The 22047-nt window shown below is 35.7% G+C and overlaps 1 protein-coding gene across 2 annotated transcripts; it reads left to right on the top strand.

Annotated features, from left to right (window-relative positions):
- Positions 1–1841: 1841 nt before the first annotated feature.
- set (SET nuclear proto-oncogene) lies at positions 1842–21592 on the top strand. 2 transcript variants are annotated; one of them, XM_062959963.1, is made up of 8 exons: positions 1842–2179; positions 8343–8400; positions 9040–9182; positions 11275–11378; positions 11504–11617; positions 13884–14054; positions 17288–17375; positions 20480–21592. In XM_062959963.1, the coding sequence occupies exons 1-8, from the start codon at positions 2107–2109 to the stop codon at positions 20485–20487; spliced, it is 759 nt and encodes a 252-aa protein (XP_062816033.1). In that variant the 5' UTR covers positions 1842–2106; the 3' UTR covers positions 20488–21592. The 2 variants fall into 2 exon arrangements, with proteins under 2 accessions (XP_062816033.1, XP_062816032.1); XM_062959962.1 differs by having other exon boundaries at positions 1845–2179; positions 17288–17431.
- Positions 21593–22047: the final 455 nt, after the last annotated feature.

Below are 22047 nucleotides of genomic sequence, written 5' to 3'. Positions count from 1 at the left end.
CCTCTCCCAGACTCAGCTTAGAGTCCCAGAGGAACTATTGTTATTAATATTATTATTATTATTATTATTGATACACATTGGATATAATGGGGAGGCACTCCTCTCCCAGACTCAGCTTAGGGTCCCAGAGGAACTATTGTTATTAATATTATTATTATTATTGACACCCATTGGATACATTGGATATAATGGGGAGGCACTCCTCTCTCAGATTCAGCTTATTATTATTACCTTTAATAATAATAATTTTTTTATTACCTGCCCCTCCTGATGATTCGAGGTGGAGATACAACATAAACATATGCACAAATATATTATGCACAATATTTAGAAGATTAAAATTATATAGAATCATATATATATATATATATATATACATAAATTGAATAATTGTATAACCATAGGCTTCCATAACCACCTTCTTTATAATTGTAAAATATATCTATAAGATAGTTTTAACTATTTTAAAAAATATGTACTAAACTAGCTTTTCTCTTTGAGGATGAGTCTAGGTGTGTTTAAAAGAAAAGGGATGAATGGGGAGAAAAAAAAAGCCATTCAAGCCTCGCGCATGCGCACACGGGTGCCCTACTTTCTCAGTTTCGGCGCCCCTTCGTGCGCATGCGCGGGAGGAAAATACAGTACTGTAGTGCCTTCAATAGATAATATATGCACATCGCCTCTTCTGGAGGCTCACGCTTTCGACCAATCAGCGCGCGGAGGGGGCGTGGCTTTTTAAAGCGCTTAGGACGCACCCACGGCGAGGAGACGTTACTGCGCCTGCGCAAAAGGGAAAAAAAAAGCCGAGGCTTGACATGAGGAAGGGAACAAGCGACTTCGCATGCGCAGTATTCCCAAGCGAGGAGAAAAGTGGAAGGGAGTGCGCCTGCGCAGTAGTCTGAAGCGAGCGCGCTGGGAAGTGAGTGCGCCTGCGTAGAAAGTACCCACAACGAAGAGAGGTTTCTGCGCCTGCGTATAGGATAAAAGGAGGCGGGGACGTGGAGTCCTGAAGCGAGGTAGAAAAAGAAGCGAGTACGCATGCGCGGCACTTCCTGCCAAGGAGAAAAGGGAGAAGCGAATGCGCATGCGTAGCCAGTCTCACCCACGGCGAGGCATTTCTGCGCCTGCGTAAAAGGGAAAGAAGGGGGCGGGGACATGGAAGCCTGAAGCGAGGGAGAAAAGGGGATAGGAGAATGCGCATGCGCAGTAGCCACAAACGATGTTTTTTTTAAACCCACGGTGAAGAGACGTTTCTGCGCATGCGCAAAAGAGAAGGGGCGGGTACATGGAAGCCTGAAGTGAGGGAGACAAGGGGAATAGGAGAATGCGCATGCGCAAACGAGTTTTTTCAACCCGCGGTGAAGAGACGTTACTGCGCCTGCGCAACAGAAAGAAAGGGGGCGGAGACATGGAGGCCTGAAGCGAGGGAGAAAAGGGGACAGGCGAGTACGCATGCGCAGCATCCACAAATGTGGTATTTTTTTAAACCCACTGCGAAGAGACGTTTCTGCGCCTGCGCAACAGAGAGGAAAGGGGCGGGGACATGGAAGCCTGAAGCGAGGGAGAAAAGGAGACAGGCGAGTACGCATGCGCAGCATCCACAAACGAGCTTTTTTTTAAAACCCACTTCGAAGAGACGTTTCTGCGCCTGCGCAACAGAGAGAAAAGGGGGCGGGGACATGGAGGCCTGAAGCGAGGGAGAACAGTGGAGACGCGAGTGCGGCTGCGCGACAGTCCTTGCGGGCGGCGAAGGAAGGACGCTTCTGCGCGTGCGTGAAGGGGGGGGCGGGGACAAGGGCCCCTCGTGCGCAGGCGCCGGCCCATTCCTCTCGCGGGAGAGCAGGCGAAAGGAGCGCAGGAGGCTGGTGGTGCGCGTGCGCAGAAGGCCCTTTTCTCGCCAGGAGCCTTGTGAGGAGGAGGCCGAGGCGAAGGCAGGCGCGCGCGCGGGGAGGGAGCGGCAGCGTCGTCGTCGTCGTCCGCCGGAGGCAGGAGACCGGCGAGCGGGAGAGAGAGAGAGAGAGAGAGAGAGCGAGGAGCAGCGGCAGGCGAGCCAGGCCCAGGCCTTCCCTTCGCGCCCTCCTTCCTTCCTCCTCCTCCTCCCTCAACATGTCGGCGCCGGCGGCCAAAGTCAGCAAGAAGGAGCTCAACTCCAACCACGACGGGGCCGACGAGATCTCAGGTGAGGCGCCGAGGAGGCCGCGGGGAACGAGGCGAGGGCGAGGGGGAGGGCGGGCTCTCCTCAGGAGACGGCGCCGCCGCCATCTTGGCTCCCGGAGGCGGGAAAAGCCAGGCGCCACCGGAAGTGCAGGCCGCGCGGGCGGAGGAGGCGGAGGCCGCCATGTTCAGGCGCCCCTTTTGTCTCCCGCGCCCGCACGCTGCCCTGCCTTCCCCGGCAGCGAGGCAAAGAAAGGCCCCCTCGGAGAAGGCGCCGGGCCTGCAGCGTGCCTGGGCGCTTAGAATAGGAAATGAGCCTCTCCTTGGTGCTGTACATTGGGTTCAAATGCAAATAAAGGCCCCCTTGAATAAGAGTCAGGGCCTGCAACATGCTCTTATTTTAAAAATAAAAATTAAATACAAAATTTCTCTAAATAATATGCAGGGCCTGCAACATGCTTGCTTTTAAAAATAGAAATTAAATACAAAGAAATACTCGCCTAAATAATATGCACCCCCTTTAAAAAATAGAAATTAAATACAAATAAATACTCGCCTAAATAGTATGCAGTGCCTGCAACATGCTTACTTTTAAAAATAGAAAATAAATACAAATAAATATTTCCCTAAATAATATGCAGGGCCTGCAACATGCTTACTTTTAAAAATAGAAGTTAAATACAAATAAATATTTCCCTAAATAATATGCAGGGCCTGCAACATGCTCTTATTTTAAAAATAGAAATTAAATACAAATAAATACTCGACTAAATAGTATGCTGTGCCTGCAAAGTGCTCTTGCTTTTAAAAATAGAAATTAAATGCAAGGAAATACCCCCCTAAATAATGTGAAGTGCTTGCAACGTGCTCTTGCTTTTAGAAATAGAAATTAAATACAAATAAATAATCCCCAGAATACAGTAATATGTAGTGCCTGCAACATGCTCTTGCTTTTTAAAAAAGAAATTAAATACAAATAAATATCCCCAAAATAATGTGCAGTGCCTGCAACATGCTTGCACTTTTAGAAACGAACCTGTCCCTGATTCTATGTATATGATTTAAATACAAGGAAATACCCCCTAAATAATATGCAGTGCCTGCAACATGTTCTTTTAAAATTAGAAATTAAATACAAATAAATACTCCCCTAAATTATATGCAGTGCCTGCAACATCCGTGTACTTTTAGAAATGAAGATATCTTTGGTTCTATACATTTGATTTAAATACAAGGAAATACCCCCCTAAATAAGATGCAGTGCCTGCAACGTGCTCTTATTTTTAAAAAATAGAATTTAAATACAAATAAATGCCCCTAAATAATATGCAGTGCCTGCAACGTGCTCTTATTTTTTAAAATAGATATTAAATACAAATAAATACACTCTACATAATATGCAATGTCTGCAACATACTTGTACTTTTAGAAATGAACCTCTCCCTGGTTCTATTCATTTGATTTAAATACAAGGAAATACCCCTTAAATAAAATGCAGCGCCTGTAACATGCTTGTACTTTTAAAAATAGAAATTAAATGCAAGGAAATACCCACGAAACAAGATGCAGTGTTCTATGCCTGGTGCTAAGATTTGATTTAAATACAAGGAAATACTCCTGAGTTATATGCAGTGCCTGCAACGTGCTTGTTCTCTGCCACAAATGCCCTGCTGCTAATAAATTTGATATAATAATAATTGTTATGAGCCTTATTTCTGTTTCACTAGAAATCAAATTCTCCCTCACTCTGTACATTTGATTTAAATACAAATAAATACCCCCCTAAATAATATGCAGTGCTTGCAATGTGCTTGTTCTATGCCACAAATGCCCTGGTGCCAATAATTTTAATAATAATAAAATTATTGGAACATGGCCATACAGCTTGAAAGACTCACAGCAACCCAATAATATCATTGCTGGGACCAGCACGTGTGCATCAACATCACAATAATACGTTTGTTACCAACCTTATTTCTGTTTGAATAGAAATCAACTTCTCCCTAGTTCTATACATTTGATTTAAAAATAGAAATACACCTCTAAATATGCCTGCAACATGCTTGTTATAGGACACGAATGCCCTGGTGCTAATAATTTTTAATAATAATAATACATTTGTTACAAGTCTTATTTCTGTTTAAATAGAAATAAGACCTCTTTGTTCTATAAATTTGATTTAAATACAAAAAATACCCCACTAAATAATATTTTCAGTGCCTGCAACATGCTTGTTCTCTGCCATAAATATCCTGGTACTAATACATGTTATTTGAAATCAAATCTATCTCTATAATAATAATAATAATAAAACTTTATTTATACCCCGCCACCATCTCCCCAACGGGGATCTCTATCCATTGGATTTAAAAACAAAGAAATACCCCTTGTCCCAAATACAGTGGAGTCTCACTTATCCAACGTTCTGGATTATCCAAGTCATTTTTGTAGTCAATGTTTTCAATATATCGTGGTATTTTGGTGCTAAATTCATAAATACAGTAATTACTAGATAGCATTAATGTGTATTGTACTGCTTTTTCTGTCAAATTAGTTGTATAATATGATGTTTTGGTACTTAATTTGTAAAATAATAACCTATTTTGATGTTTAATAGGCTTTTTCTTAATCTCTCCTTATTATCCAACATATTCACTTATCCAACATTCTGCCGGGCCCATTTATGTTGGATAAGTGAGACTCTACTGTAATACACAAATTCCACATTTAGTTAGTCTTGGGTTCCATCTGTAAGAGAACTCATTATGGACTAACGTATAGGTATTTAAAAACAAAAACACTTGTGGCCATAAAGTATTGAATTGCTTTCCTCCATCTTGATGGTCTTCAATGGGAAACATGGGTTGTGTGGGAACTATGATGATTGTAGGGTTGTTGTATGTCTTCCGGGCTGTGTGGCCATGTTCCAGAAGCATTCTCTCCTGACGTTTCGCCCACATCTATTTTTTAAAATTTAGTTTCACTATGCAATTTGCCCACATATGCTTTGGTTACATTCAGGGGTCCTCAAACTTTTTAAGCCGAGGGCCGGTCCACAATCCTTCAGACTGTTGAAGGGCCGGATTATCATTTGAAAAAAAAATACAAACAAATTCCGATGCACACTGCATATGTCTTATTTGTAGTGCAAAAACAACAACAACGAAAGAACAATAAAATATTTAAAAATAAAAACAATTTTAACCAACATACATTTATCAGGATTTCAATGGGAAGTGTGGTCCAGCTTCTGGCCAATGAGATAGTCATGTTAATTAGGATTGTTGTTGTTGCTGTGTGCCTTCAAGTCATTTCAGACTTTGGGCGAGCCTAAGTCTAAAATTTATTTATTTCTTTATTTATTTATTTATTTACTGCATTTATTTACTACATTTGTATCACATCCTTCTCACCCCAAAGGGGACTCAGAGTGGCTTACAAATTATATGTACATACAATATATTATATTATTAGCATAGCACAATATTAGCATTATATATTACTATATTGAACTATACCACTATAACCTTAGTTTGGGGACCCCTGGTTACATTGTTTTTTAGTTGTTTGGGACTTAGTTAAATTAGCGTTTCCTTACATGTTGTGGGTGTATGGCCTCTTCACCCTCTCTGACCGCATGGCTGAAATATCATGTGAATTGTGTGTGTTTTAAGGCCGGTTTGCATCTTAGGGGAAGGAAGTTTGCCTTTTGTGTAGTGACTTTTGAGTCTCTTTCCCTTCCTTTTGCAGTTTGGGATGGCAACTTCCTCCCGCATACGCATATTTACTTTCTTTCCTTTCCCTCCATCCTCTGCTTCTTATGAATTAGAACATAAGTCCTCTTGCAACCTTCATTATTTATTGATATTTAGGACTTTTTGAGGCACAGTGAGCAGTGTAATGTCTTATGAATCTGTGGAAGGGTGGCTACAGCTTTAGAAGGGAAACGCAAACAGCTATTATTACTTAGCGCACATGTGCTTTTCCCCGCCCTTTTTTAAAAGCCCTTTTTATGTTGCAAAGTTACTCCAAATGGCCCGACATAGCCGGAGGCAGAAGTTGATTGGATCAACCTCCCTGGGACCTTATAGGAATTGTTGACCTGCTTAGAATTTTAGGATTTCCAATTCTATGCCCTCCAGAAGTATTTTATTATTATTACTACCCACTCCCAGCTTGGTGCCTCATTGCTTTCCTAGCAAAGATAATAATACATTAGAGTCTCACTTATCCAAGCTAAACGGGCCAGCAGAACGTTGGATAAGCGAATATGTAATAATATTATAATGTAATACAATATATTAATAATGCACTATTATAATTGTATATTTATGTTACATGTAATATACTCATATTATACTAAACTAATAATTAATATATTGTATATACATACAGTAAAGTCTCACTTATCCAAGCTAAACGGGCCGGCAGAACCTTGGATAAGCGAATATCTTGGATAATAAGGAGGGATTAAGGAATAGCCTATTAAACATCAAATTAGATTATGATTTTACAAATTAACCACCAAAACATAATGCTATACAACAAATTTGGCAGAAAAAGTAGTTCAATATGCAGTAATGCTATGTAGTAATTACTGTATTTATGAATTTAGCACCAAAATATCACAATGTATTGAAAACATTGACTACAAAAATGTGTTGGATAATCCAGAGTGTTGGATAAGTGAGACTCTACTGTAATATAATAATAAAACTTTATTTATACCCCGCCACCATCTCCCCAACGGGGACTCGAGGCGGCTTACCTGGGGCCATGCCCAAAACAATACAATATAAACAGCATATAAAAGAACAACACATCACAACACAATAAGCAATACAATAAATAATAATATAATAAAGATAATACAGTTTGAATTGTGTATCACCACCAAAGCCCACCTCTGGAAGGATAATTCATTATAACAAAATAACAATAATAATAAAACTTTATTTACAGTAGAGTCTCTCTTATCGAACATTGACTTATCCAATGTTCTGGATTATCCAACGCGTTTTTATAGCCAATGTTTTCAATACATCGTGATATTTTGGTGCTAAATTAGTAAATACAGTAATTACTACATAGTATTACTGTGTATTGAACTACTTTTTCTGTCAAATTTGTTGTATAACATGATGTTTTGGTGCTTAATTTGTAAAATCATAACCTAATTTGATGTTTAATAGGCTTTTCCTTAATCCCTCCTTATTATCTGCCGGCCCGTTTATGTTGGATAAGTGAGACTCTACTGTATATACCGCCTTATCTCCGAAAAGGGACTCAGGGCGGTTTCCAACAATAATACAACAACATGCAGCATCTAACAGTATAAAAAACACATTATTACACAAAACCTTTACACTAATAATAATAATTCCAAAACACCTGGAGGGCCAAAGTTTGCCCATTCATGAAATAGAGGGACTCACAGGCCAATTTTTATTGGATATTGTTGTGTGTCTTTTTTTAAAAAAATAAATTTTTATTGGTATATATAAAAATTAAATACAGTGAAAGAGTGAGAACAATGTTTGTTTATAGAAAAGAAAGAAGAAGGTAAGAAAGGAGAAAAAAATGGATGTTGTCCTGTGTCTTGTATATATTTTATTTTGTTTTATTTGAATTGTTTGGGCTGGGCCTCATATTAGCCACCCCGAATTCCTTTGGGTAGATGGAGGCAAGATACAAAAATAAAGTGATGATGATTATATTATTATTATTATTATTCATATGTTTGCTTGCTCTGTGCAATAATGTTTTTACTGACTGTCATGTTTAAATTTATTGTTTTTCTAATGTGGAATTTTTATTATAATGTGTATGTTATTGTCATTTTATACTTTTGATATTAATGAAGAAATTGTGGCATTGAATGTTTGTCGTTTATATGTATTTTAACCGCCCTGAGTCCCTCTGGGGAGAGAGGGTGGTCTAGAACTAAAGTTTTTTTATTATTATTATTATTATTATTATTATTATTATTATTATTATTATAAATGTATCTAAAGTGTATTGCAGCTAAAGGAAGAAGAGCCTGCTTTTTCTATTAAGACCCAGATTAAGTTAAAGACCTTTGTCCTTTATTTAAGTATAATAATCTTAATTATAATACTAAGTTGAATTTTCAGATTAAGTCAACTCTTTATTGGGAATTTGACTGTTTCACTCTGTTTTGTTTTCAGACAAAGAGCAACAGGAAGCAATTGAACATATTGATGAAGTACAGAATGAAATAGACAGGTAAGCTCCATATTGTTGTTATTGTTAATATTTTTATGTTTATTTATATCCCTCTTCTTGGCTCCACAAAGGAGACTCAAAACTGGCTTGTGTTTGTGTAGAAGACACTGATTAATAGTATTAACTGGTGAATGTTCTTAAATAATCCGATGTGTAAGCCAGTATTGATCAAGTCCAGTTGCAATAATGATTCCACTATGTAACACGATTTTTGTTCCTGGGTTATAAATTGGTTCTATCATAAAAACAAGGGAAAAGTTTATTAAACAGCACAAACTTTGTTATTGTGGGACATCCTGTGGCATGTTTTGCAACAGTTTTTCAATTAATATCTTAAAAGAGTTTCAACCAATTCAACATAGTTTGTGTCAGCCACAAAAATAAAAGTTTATGGAGCGGAACAAATACTTTCAAAGGGAGTACCGCACAATTAAATAGGAAATAACACTTTCAAACCAGGAGCAGAAAACTGTTCACATTTTGTTACATAGTGTAATTATTATTAGTAGTAGTATTATTAGTATTATTATTATTAAGCAAGGTGCTTTTAGGTTATTGTAGCACAGCCATAGTTTGCTGTGTGAAATACCTAAAAAGTGCTCTGAATTCAAATCCATGTTTGGCTCTTCTTCCTCACAGACTGAACGAACAGGCCAGCGAGGAAATTTTGAAAGTAGAACAGAAATACAACAAACTCCGCCAACCATTCTTCCAGAAGAGGTCAGAATTGATCGCCAAAATCCCAAATTTTTGGGTAACAACATTTGTCAACCACCCACAAGGTACGCTAAAGTTCTGTAGGCTCTAAATGCATGGATGGTTTTTTAAAAATAATAATAATAATAAGTATTTTCTTTAAGTGATGGGACAATGTTCAAGAGGTGGTGGAACGAAAAAGTGGAGTGTATATATAGAGCTTGTGTTAGGACTGGGGAATATCATTTGCATATATTCTAATACACACACACACACACACACACATATATATATATATATATATATATATATATATATATTAATGTTAGCACTGTAGAAATGCATGTGCATATATTCAACTATATATGTATGTTTATTAGCACTGTAGAAAAGCATGTGCATATAGAATATATGCATATGCTACTCTGTAGTCCAAACGTACACACACACACACACACACACACACATATATATATATATATAGTATGTGTGTGTTAGCACTAGAACAGCGTATGCATATATTTTATTGAGTGTGTGTTTGTGTGAGCACTGTAGAAAAGCATATGCATATACTATATATGCATATGCTACTCTGTAGTCCGAACGTACACACACACATACATATAGTATGTGCTAGTATAGAATATATTCTATACTAGAATATGTATATTCTAGTATAGAATATATGCATATGTTACTCTGTAGTCCAAACGTACACACACACATATATATATATATATAGTATGTGTGTGTTAACACTAGAACAGCGTATGCATATATTTTATTGTGTGTGTGTGTTAGCACTGTAGAAAAACATATGCATATATTCTATATGCATATGCTACTCTGTAGTCCGAACGTACACACACATATATATATAGTATGTGTGTGTTAGCACTAGAATAGCATATGCATATATTTTATTGTGTGTGTGTGTTAGCACTGTAGAAAAGCATATGCTTATCTAAGTCCTCTTAACATACACATACATCTATACATTAATTATATATATGTTTTTAAGGTTTTTATAATGTGTTTTAACAATGTTATTAACGGATTTGTCTATAATGTTTTGTTTTTATGATTGCTTTTTGGGCATTAAATTTACCAATTTTTGTAAGCTTCCCCGAGTCCCCTCAGGTGAGAAGGGCGGGGTATAAATGTTGTAAATAAATAAATACAGCATATGCATATATTCTACAGTATAGATACACATACACATATATACACACATATAGTTAGTTTGGAATAACACACATATAGTCTATATGTGTGTATATATCTGTGTGTATCTATAGTGTAGACCAGGGGTCCCCAAACTAAGGCCCGGGGGCCGGATGCGGCCCTCCGAGGTCATTTACCTGGCCCCCGCCCTCAGTTTTATAATATAATATATTGTATATACATATAATATTGATAATAATATTATAATGTAATGCAATATAACACTAATAATAATACCATATAATAATATTAATTATATATTCTAAATTACATATAATATTACTAATATTACAGTATAGTAGTATAGTTCAATCTAGTAATATATAATGCTAATATTGTGCTATACTAATATAATATATTGTATGTACATATAATTTGTAAGCCACTCTGAGTCCCCTTTGGGGTGAGAAGGGTGTGATACAAATGTAGTAAATAAATGCAGTAAATAAATAAATAGTAAATAAATACATTTTAGACTTAGGCTCGCCCAAAGTCTGAAATGACTTGAAGGCACACAACAACAACAACAACCCTAATTAACTTGACTATCTCATTGGCCAGAAGCAGGAGCACACTTCCCATTGAAATCCTGATAAATGTATGTTGCTTAAAATTATTTTTATTTTTTAAATATTGTATTGTTCTTTCATTGTTGTTGTTGTTGTTGTTTTTGCACTACAAATAAGACACGTGCAGTGTGCATCGGAATTTGTTTGTATTTTTTTTTTTTCAAATGATAATCCGGCCCCTCAACAGTCTGAAGGATTGTAGACTGGCCCTCGGCTTAAAAAGTTTGAGGACCCCTGGTGTAGAATATATGCATATGCTGTATATATGTAATTATATATGTGTGTGTGTATGTTAGGACTGTAGAATAGCAACAGGATTGATTAATGCAGTCCTCACTGGTTTCATATAAAGTTGAGTTTGTAATACTTTGTGGTTCGTCCTCAGTATCCGCACTGTTGGGAGAAGAAGATGAAGAGGCGCTGCATTATTTGATCAGAGTCGAGGTGACGGAGTTCGAAGACATCAAATCAGGTTACAGAATAGATTTTGTAAGTGTCGGCGCTCTGCACCCGTTGGGCACCTTTGGGACGGCCAAGGTGCCTCCATGATTTCTTGCTGCCTTGCCAAGAAAGATTTCAAACCTACTTTTTGTTGCTTGTTGTCTTGGCTGCAGTATTTTGACGAAAACCCATATTTTGAAAACAAGATGCTCTCCAAAGAGTTCCATCTGAACGAGAGCGGGGACCCGTCGTCAAAATCCAGCGAAATCAAATGGAAATCTGGGAAGGTACGTCACCCATTGTAGGCAAATCAAGTTACAGAAAAAGTTTGCTTTCCTGAGTCTTAACTGCTAATGTAAGCATCTTCACCACCACCTTGAGATGCTTCTATATTTTAGCTTAAACTTGTGATGGGGGTTTTGGGGGGGGGGGAGAAAATAACGTAATTTGCTGCAAGGTTTGTGTTCTGGAGCTTTTTATATTTCTATATTATATTAGTATATTACTATACTAATATTGTAGCATATTGTATATACATATAGCATTGATAATAATATAATGTAATACAATATAATAATAATACACTATTATTGTATATGTATATTACATGTGATATTACTATTAATATTGCAATATAGTGTTATAGTACAATACAGTAATATATAATGCTTATGTTGTGCTATGCTAATAATATATATTGTATATACATATATTGATAATACAGTACTATAATTATATATTTATATTACATGTGATATTACTAAATAATAAATAAATATTACAATACTTGTATTATGCTATACTAATAATATATATTGTATATACATATAATATTGATAACAATATTACAATGTAATACGATATAATAATACACTATTATAATTGTATACAGTAGAGTCTCACTTATCCAACACTCGCTTATCCAACGCATTTTTGTAGTCAATGTTTTCAATACAGTAATTACTACATAGCATTACTGCATATTGAACTACTTTTTCTGTCAAATTTGTTGTATAAAATGATAATAAGGAGAGATTAAGAAAAAGCCTATTAAACATCAAAATAGGTTATGATTTTACAAATTAAGCACCAAAACATCATGTTTTACAACAAATTTGGCAGGAAAAGTAGTTCAATACACAGTAATGCTATGTAGTAATTACTGTATTTACGAATTTAGCACCAAAATATCACAATGTATTGAAAACATTGACTACAAAAATGTGTTGGATAATCCAGAATGTTGGATAAGCGAGTGTTGGATAAGTGAGACTCTACTGTAATTGTAATATCTGCTTGTAAATTAGTATTGTGTAGGGAAACATTAACTATGTATCTATATCATGATAATTACAATGATAATAATAAAATCTGCTAGGAAATTAATATTGTGTAGGCAAACATTTGATTTACTATAATAGTAACAATAATACTTTTTATTTCTTACCGCCTCTCCTTGTGACTCGAGGTGGGTTACAGCATAATTAAAACACATAATAATTGTACAAATTCTATAAATATTTCTTTAAAAGATACAGATTTAAAACGTGTTTCTATAAAATATATATCAAAGACCTGGTGGTGTCTGCAGGTTTTTGAGTAATTACATTGGACTACCGCCGATTTCTGGGCCTGAATATATTGCACAAGATTTCTCTAGCCTAAAATGATACATTTTAATATATTGGTTTTATGGTTCCCGTCCCCTTGATCTGGTCAGGTAAGTGTGATTTATTGTTATAATTGTATTGTTTTACTTATATTGCTTATATTGCTTATATATCCTGTTATATTGCTCTTTGGATTTTGTGTTGTACTGTATATGATTCTTTATTGTATTGTTGTAATTGTATTATGATATGTTGTTTTTATATTGTGTTATATTGTATTTTCCCGGGCATGGCCCCATGTAAGCCGCCCCGAGTCCCCATTGGGGAGATGGTGGCGGGGTATAAATAAAGTTTTTATTATTATTATTATTATTATTATTACTTTGTTTAATAATGTGTATTACGTTGTTATGTAATGTTTGTGTTTGCTTTTATGACTGTAAACCGCCCTGAATCCCATCCAGGAGACAGGGCGATATATAAATAAAGTTTTATTATTATTATTTATAAGCACAGAACAGAGATGAAGCGCAAGATACACGAGTTTCAAATGCTTGCCATCCTTGCTTCCCCATGTAAGCCGCCCCGAGTCCCCATTGGGGAGATGGTGGCGGGGTATAAATAAAGTTTTATTATTATTATTATTACTTTGTTTAATAATGTGTATTACGTTGTTATGTAATGTTTGTGTTTGCTTTTATGACTGTAAACCGCCCTGAATCCCATCCGGGAGATAGGGCGATATATAAATAAAGTTTTATTATTATTATTATTATTATTATTATTTATAAGCACAGAACAGAGATGAAGCGCAAGATACACGAGTTTCAAATGCTTGCCATCCTTGCTTCCCTTTTTAAACATCACACAAAGTTGATGGTATTTCCATGTTCTAGTTGAGCACAATTAAATTTTCCCTGCCGTTGTTTCCGGCTTCCCGTAGGACCTGACAAAGCGTTCGAGCCAGACGCAGAACAAGGCCAGCCGGAAGAGGCAGCACGAAGAGCCCGAGAGCTTCTTCACCTGGTTCACCGACCATTCTGACGCGGGGGCCGACGAGTTGGGGGAGGTCATCAAGGACGACATCTGGCCCAACCCCTTGCAGTACTACCTGGTAAGCCCGTGCCCATTGGTTTCAAGCCACACACACTCTCGCAACCCCCAGAGTCAGACACAAAACCTTTACCTTTACTATATGTATAATCTAGCTATTGGGGTGTGCTTGAAAATGTATGCAGCTAGAAATCTATAGCTCTCATCCATGCCAAGGTTTCATACGTGGTCATAATAATAATAATAATACAGTAGAGTCTCACTTATCCAACACTCACTTAGCCAACGTTCTGGATTATCCAATGCATTTTTGTAGTCAGTGTTTTCAATACATCGTGATATTTTGGTGCTAAATTCGTAAATACTGCCGTTCACTTTCCGGTCCCAATTCAAGGTGCAGACCATCATCTATAAAGCCCTAAACGGTTTGGGACCCACCTACCTTAGGGACCGTATCTATCTCCTACCATAAACCTGCTCGTTCCCTTTGTTCATCCGGGGAGGCCTTCCTTTCGCCACTGCCTCTGTCCCAGGCCCGTCTTGTGGGAACGAGGGAGAGGGCCTTTTCTGCTGTGGCCCCCCGACTGTGGAATTCACTGCCCACTGAGATCAGGCAAGCCCCCACCTTGTTAGCCTTTAAGAAAGATCTAAAAACATGGCTTTTCCGATGTGCCTTTGGGGAGTAAATGTAATATATTACTCTGACTATTCCCCTTGGATTTTATCCTTTAGACTGCTTCACCATTTTATTTCCCTGTTTCCCCTTATTCCTATGTCTCTCTCTCCCGAGTTTTTAATTAAGTGTTCATGTGGCCTGCCCTGGTTTTCATTGTTTTCTCCGATTTGTGTTGTAATATATATACGATGATTTTGCACTGTTATATTGTGTTATGATTTGCTGTTTATTTTTTTATATTGTATGGTGTCTGGGCATGGCCCCATGTAAGCCGCCCCGAGTCCCCATAGGGGAGATGGTGGCGGGGTATAAATAAAGTTTTATTATTATTATTATTATTATTATTATTATTATTATTATTATTATAAATACAGCAATTACTACATAGCATTAATGTGTAATGAACTACATTTTCTGTCAAATTTGTTGTATAACATGATGTTTTGGTGCTTAATTTGTATAATCATAAACTAATTTGATGTTTAATAGGCTTTTCCATAATGCCTCCTTATTATCCAACATTATCGCTTATCCAACATTCTGCCGGCCCGTTTATGTTGGATAAATGAGACTCTACTGTAATAATAATAATAATAATAAATCACACAGTCCTAGACACTTAGGAAGTATTCGACTTGTGATTTTGTGATACAAAATCCAGCATATCGATCTTGTTTTCGGTGGCATAATAATAATCATAATCATAATAATAATAATACATCACACAGTCCTAGACACTTAGGAAGTATTCGACTTGTGATTTTGTGATACGAAATCCAGCATATCAATCCTGTTTGCTGTGTCATAATAATAATAATAATAATCATAATAATAATAATAATAATACATCACACAGTCCTAGACACTTAGGAAGTATTCGACTTGTGATTTTGTGATACGAAATCCAGCATAACTATCTTGTTTGCTGTGTCATAATAATAATAATAATAATAATAATAATAATAATACATCACACAGTCCTAGACACTTGGGAAGTGTTCAACTTGTGATTTTGTGATACGAAATCCAGTATATCTATCTTGTTTGCTGTGTCATAAAATAATAATAAATCTCTGAACAATGCTAATATTAAAATCGCAGAATAATCGCCATCACCATCTGTAAATAATAATAATAACAACAACTTTATTTTTATACCCCGCCTCCATCTCCCCGAAGGAACATGGGTGGTTTACATGGGGCTTACAATATAATAATACACTACTATAATTGTATATTTATATTACGTGTGATATTACTAATCATATTGCACTATAGTAGTAGAGTACAATATAGTAATATCTAATGTGCTTTGCTAATAATATAATATATTGTATATACATATAAAATTGATAATACAGTATTATAATTGTATATTTATATTACATGTTATATTACTATTAATATTGCAATATAGTGTTATAGTACAATATAGTAATATATAATGTTTATGTTGTGCTAGGCTAATGTCTCCATACATACATACAATGTCGTACATACATATCTTGTATGTACATATAACTTGAAAGCTGCTCTGAGTCGCCTTCGGGGTGAGAAGGGCGGGATATAAATGTCAATAATAATAATAGTACAATATAGTAATATATAATGCTTATATTGTGCTAGGCAAATAATATAATATCTTGTATGTACATATAACTTGTAAGCCGCCCTGAGTCCCCTTCGGGGTGAGAGAGGACGGAATATCAATGTCGCTAATAATAATAATAATACAATATAGTAATATATAATGCTAATATTGTGCTATAAGAATAATATAATATCTTGTATGTACATATAACTTGTAAGCTGCCCTGAGTCCCCTTCGGGGTGACAAGGGCAGGATATCAATGTCGCTAATAAATAATATTGCAATATACTCATACTAAACTAATAATTTATATATTATATATGCATATAATTTTGATAATAATATTATAATGTAATACAATATATTAATAATGCACTATTATAATTGTATATTTATATTACATGTAATATACTCATATTATACTAAACTAATAATTAATATATTGTATATACATATAATATTGAAAATAATATTATAATGTTATAATACCATATAATAATAATACACTGTTATAATTGTATATTTATATAACATGTAATATTACTAATAATATTGCAATATGGGTTATATTACTATATTATGGGTTATATATGTACTTACAATATAATATATTGTATGTACATATGACTTGTAAGCCGCCCTGAGTCCCCTTCGGGGTGAGAGAGGACGGAATATCAATGTCACTAATAATAATAATAATAATAATTCAATATAGTAATATATAATGCTAATATTGTGCTAGGCAAATAATATAATATCTTGTATGTACATATAACTTGCAAGCTGTCCTGAGTCCCCTTCGGGGTGAGAAGGGCGGGATATAAATGTCTCTAATAATAATAATAATAATAATAATAATAATAAAATAATAATACAATATAGTACTATAGAATGCTAATATTGTGCTGTAATAATAATATAATATCTTGTATGTACATTGTAAGCCGCCCTGAGTCCCTTTCGGGATGAGAAGGGCGGGATATCAATGTCGCAAATAAATAAATAAAATAAATGTGTGTCCCGCCAGGTTCCCGACATGGACGACGAGGAAGGCGAAGGCGAAGAGGACGACGACGATGACGAGGAGGAAGGACTGGAGGACATCGACGAGGAAGGTGATGAAGATGAGGGTGAAGAAGATGAAGATGATGATGAGGGTGAAGAAGGAGAGGTTAGGACCCTTAAAGCTTGATTCTCGGAAATAACAACACCTCCCCCCCCCCCCTCCCCAATATCCCCCAATTTCAGCAGCGGCTTCATAGAATCGAGCCTAAGCTCTGCCGCTCTGCCTAAGCCGGGCCTTGGCAAACTTCAACTCCCATAATTCCTAACAGTCGAAGTTTGCCCTCGCTTTGGGCAAATCCCCTTATTTTGGCTGCATTTGTAGACTCAAATCAGCCTCGAATTTGAAGAACTTCCACTCCCCGTCATCCAGATCCCTTTTCCTGAGGTCTTGAGGAATGTTGGGGAGGGGGGCCAACAAAGAGACGTTGCTTGTCGTAGGTTATTTACACTTAAACGTGCGAAGACAGTAGTTATTTCTTCCGGATGTGCTTTTGACTTTGGAGAGGAAGCCGTCATTTGACGTGGAGTGTTTTTATTAGCTTTGAGGAGTATCCAAGGCTTTAGGCTCAGGTTTGAGGATGCTTTCGGTGTGGTTTGTTTCCATATTAAGTCAATGGGTTCCTGGTTCCACACCCAACTGTGATATATACCCACAAGTACAATGATACGCACTACAAATGGCCAATAAACAGGCATCTATATATATAAAAGAGTGATGGCATCACGGCGACCAACAAAACTACAGGCCCCCCAACCTTGAAATTTGACAACACAACCCATCATCCACGCCTCTAGGTTGATACAACAAAAAGTAAACAAAAATAAAGTCCTAATTAGAGAGAGAGCAATAATTGCTTTTATCCAATTGCTGCCAGTTAGAAGGCTAAGCTCCTCCAACTTGGTCTCCTAGCAACCCAATAAAAAAAATAATTAAAAACACTAAAAATTAATACAATAAAATACTATAATAACAAAATAACTAAAAATAATAGAAGAAAATAATAAAATATAATAAAAAGATAACTTACAATAAAATTAATAGAAAATTGCAAATAACGTCAAATAAAAATTCCACAACAATTTTTAACCAATACCACCACCACTTTGCCACAGCAACGCGTGGCCGGGCACAGCTAGTAAAATATAAACTTCTAATATAATGTTCATGCTCCGTACATCCAAATGAATATATAACTGAACAATGTTTGCTCTATACTTAAGTTTTCACTTGTTAAATCAATCAGTTGAACTGAAGAGCGTGTAGAAAACACGACCGGTTTCGACTTAGTCGAATCTGCTCCATCTGGTGTTTGTTGGCATATACTGTATATACTCGAGTATAAGCCTAGTTTTTCAGCCCTTTTTTAGGGCTGAAAAAGCTCCCCTCGGCTTATACTCGGGTGAGGGTCCTGGTTGGCTTATATTTGGGTCAGCTTATACAAAAGAATATATGGTACATTGATTATTTTTCTCTATTATTGGTATTATTACATTTATTTTCTCTCTCTATTATTGTTGCTACTATTACATTTATTATACTCTATTTTTATTATTATTATTAATACATTTATTATTTTACTCTATTATTACTTGTATTATTTTCTGGTATTTATTATTATTATTACATGTATTATTTGACTCTATTATTATTAAAAGGATACATAAGCACATTTACATTGAAGAAGACGAGAATAATGGTTTAATCAGAGTTGGACAATCTTATCTTAAATTTGAGCTTTATGTAAATACTCAAAAACGTTTAACCTACCGATGCCTCAATTAATGTAATTTTATTGGTACAGTATCTATTTTTATTTCTGAAATTTCCCACCCTCGGCTTATACTGGAGTCAATGCTTTCCCAGTTTTTTTGTGGTAAAATTAGGTGCCTCGGCTTATATCCAATCATTATTCTCATCTTCAATGTAAATGTGCTTATGTATCCTAATAATAATAGAGTAAAATAATACATGTACAGTAGAGTCTCACTTATCCAACACTCGCCTATCCAATGTTCTGGATTATCTAACACATTTTTGTAGTCAATGTTTTCAATATATCATATTTTGGTGTAAATTCGTAAATACAGTAATTACTACATAGCATTACTGCGTATTGAACTACGTTTTCTGTCTAATTTGTTGTATAACATGTTTTGGTGCTTAATTTGTAAAATCATAACCTAATTTGATGTTTAATGGGCTTTTCCTTAATCCCTCCTTATTATCCAACATATTCGCTTATCCAACGTTCTGCCGGCCCGTTTATGTTGGATAAGTGAGACTCTACTGTAATAATAATAATTTTATTTTTGTACCCCACCACCATCTCCCCAGAGGGACTCGGGGCAGCTAACAGATATAAAACCAACATACAGTAATATCAAATACAAAAACACACAAATAAATTTAAAAGGCATTAAAAAAAATCACAATCATTATAAAACACTTGAGAAACACAGCAATAAAAACATAAAATGAGCTGGGCAAAGTGCACTGAGTGGAACTTGTAATGATAATAATAATTTCGATATATTCTGGTCATAGACCGTAATAAATTGCTGATTGATTGATTAATAATAATGATAATAATAATAAATACAGGAAAATAATACAGGTAATAATAAATGGAGTAAAATAATAAATGCAATAATAATAATGAGATCAGAGTGAATAAATATATTGTTAATAATAATAATAGAGTAAAATAAATGTAATAGTAGCAACAATAATAGAAAAAATTAATAATAGAAAATAATAATAAATGTACCATACATTCTTTTGTATAAGCTGACCCAAATATAAGCCAACCAGGACCCTCACCTGAGTATAAGCCAAGAGGGGCTTTTTCAGTGTTAAAAAAAAGGGATGAAAAACTAGGCTTATACTCGAGTATATACAATAAGTTCATGTCTGTTTATTGACCATTTACTAGTGCATATTTTTGTACTTGTGGATATATATCAGTTTGGTGGTTTGTGTCCAGTCGGAAGGTTTGTGTCCAGTCGAAAGGTTTGTGTCCATGGCTTGCTTAGAGAGAGAGAGAGAGAGAGAGAGAGAGAGAGAGAGAGAGAGAGAAATGTCTGGCTGGGTTTTTCTGTCTCGGAAGCGATGGCGGTGGTTGTGTTTGTTCAAGCCGTGTGTTTCTCTTAACAGGAGGATGAAGGAGAAGATGACTGAACACTGACCGATTCCAACTACCCTTTTTTCCCCTCCCTTTTCTCCCATCCTTCCTTCCTTCCCTTTCCGATCCCTGGGAGCAAGTTGCTGTCTTATTTCCTCCCCATTTTTGTGCTCAGTCGCCTCGTTCGTTCTCCTGAAGCCTTCTTTTCCTCCTCTTCTTTACCATAATTTTGAGCAGAATACAGTGGGGGAAAAAAACCTCCCTTTTTTCCCCGATTTTTTTAACCCCCTCTGTTTTGAAATAATAAAAACAAAACAAAACTGATAAAAATGGTGGAATTCTGTTGGGAAAAAGAGAGTGCGATAGGCCCCTTTTGTGTAGTGCTTAGGAAAAAAAAAACGAAAACCCATCTAGCGTTTTCCTACCCCAGTTTTTATTTTCTTTTTTTTCTCTGTATATCGGGTTCCAGAGATTACACTGTGTCTCTTCTGTGAATATGATGATGGACAGTTCGCATTTACCAACATGTATCTGTCTTTACTTCTCTTGTTTAAAAAAAATATCTGAAAAAATTACAAAAAAAATAATAACAATAATAATAATAATAATAAAGAGGGGTTTGCGGGGGGGTTATAGACAGGGTGGGTTTCGGACGTCGGAAAAGGGAGGGTGGGCTTCCGTGGGCATTTTTTTGACACAAATTCTCCTTCTTCCTTGGCATGTTGGTTATATCGCGATGTTTTTGACCGGGGAAAACATCCTCTAGCAGTTGGAAAACAAACAAAAAAAAAGGTGACAGTTTTTTAAAAAAAACAAACAAAAACCGGAAATACTTTACTTTTTCTTTTAATAAAACTTACCTACCATCTCCTCGGATGGAGAATCGGCCGTTTAAAACCCGTAGGATCTTATTTGGGAATTTCCATTATTATTATTTTTTTCTCTCGTTCTCTCTCTCTATTGTAATTTTTGTTCCTCGTTTTTGTTTTTTTTTTGTTTTTTTGTTTTGTTTTTTGGTTTTTTCGAACTTTTTTTTTCTTGTTTTCGTTTCACTGGAAAAAAAACAGAAAAAAAGAGATGCTCAGTTTTAAACGTTGAAAGTGTACAAGTTGCTTTGTTACAATAAAACTTAAATGTGTACACAAGGGGGCTGATGGTCTTCAATGGGGAGAAAAAGGACAAGTTTGGCTTTGGGGAGATGGAAATATTGAATAATGGCTTAAATCAGTCGTTCTCAACCTTGTTTTGGCCAGGGACCACTCTCCGACATAAGTACCAAAAGGGTTACAAATAATAATAATAATAATAATAATAATAATAATAATAATAATAATAATAATAATAATAATTGTCTCTGAACAGTTTTGTGCTCAATACCTTTACTGCGTTTTCACATATATAGAAAGATAGAATAATAATAATAATAATAATAATAATGGTCTCTGATCAGTTTTGTGTTCAATACCTTTACTGCGTGCTCACATATATAGATAGTAATATAATAATAATAATAATAATAATGGTCTCTGAACAGTTTTGTGCTCAATACCTTTACTGAGTTCTCACATATATAGAAAGATAGTATAATAATAATACTAAT

This window comes from Anolis carolinensis, unplaced genomic scaffold (genome assembly GCF_035594765.1).
Source record: "Anolis carolinensis isolate JA03-04 unplaced genomic scaffold, rAnoCar3.1.pri scaffold_7, whole genome shotgun sequence".
Lineage (NCBI taxonomy): Eukaryota > Metazoa > Chordata > Lepidosauria > Squamata > Dactyloidae > Anolis > Anolis carolinensis.
Note: the sequence above shows the minus strand (reverse complement) of the source record. Positions and strands in the feature narration are given on the sequence as shown.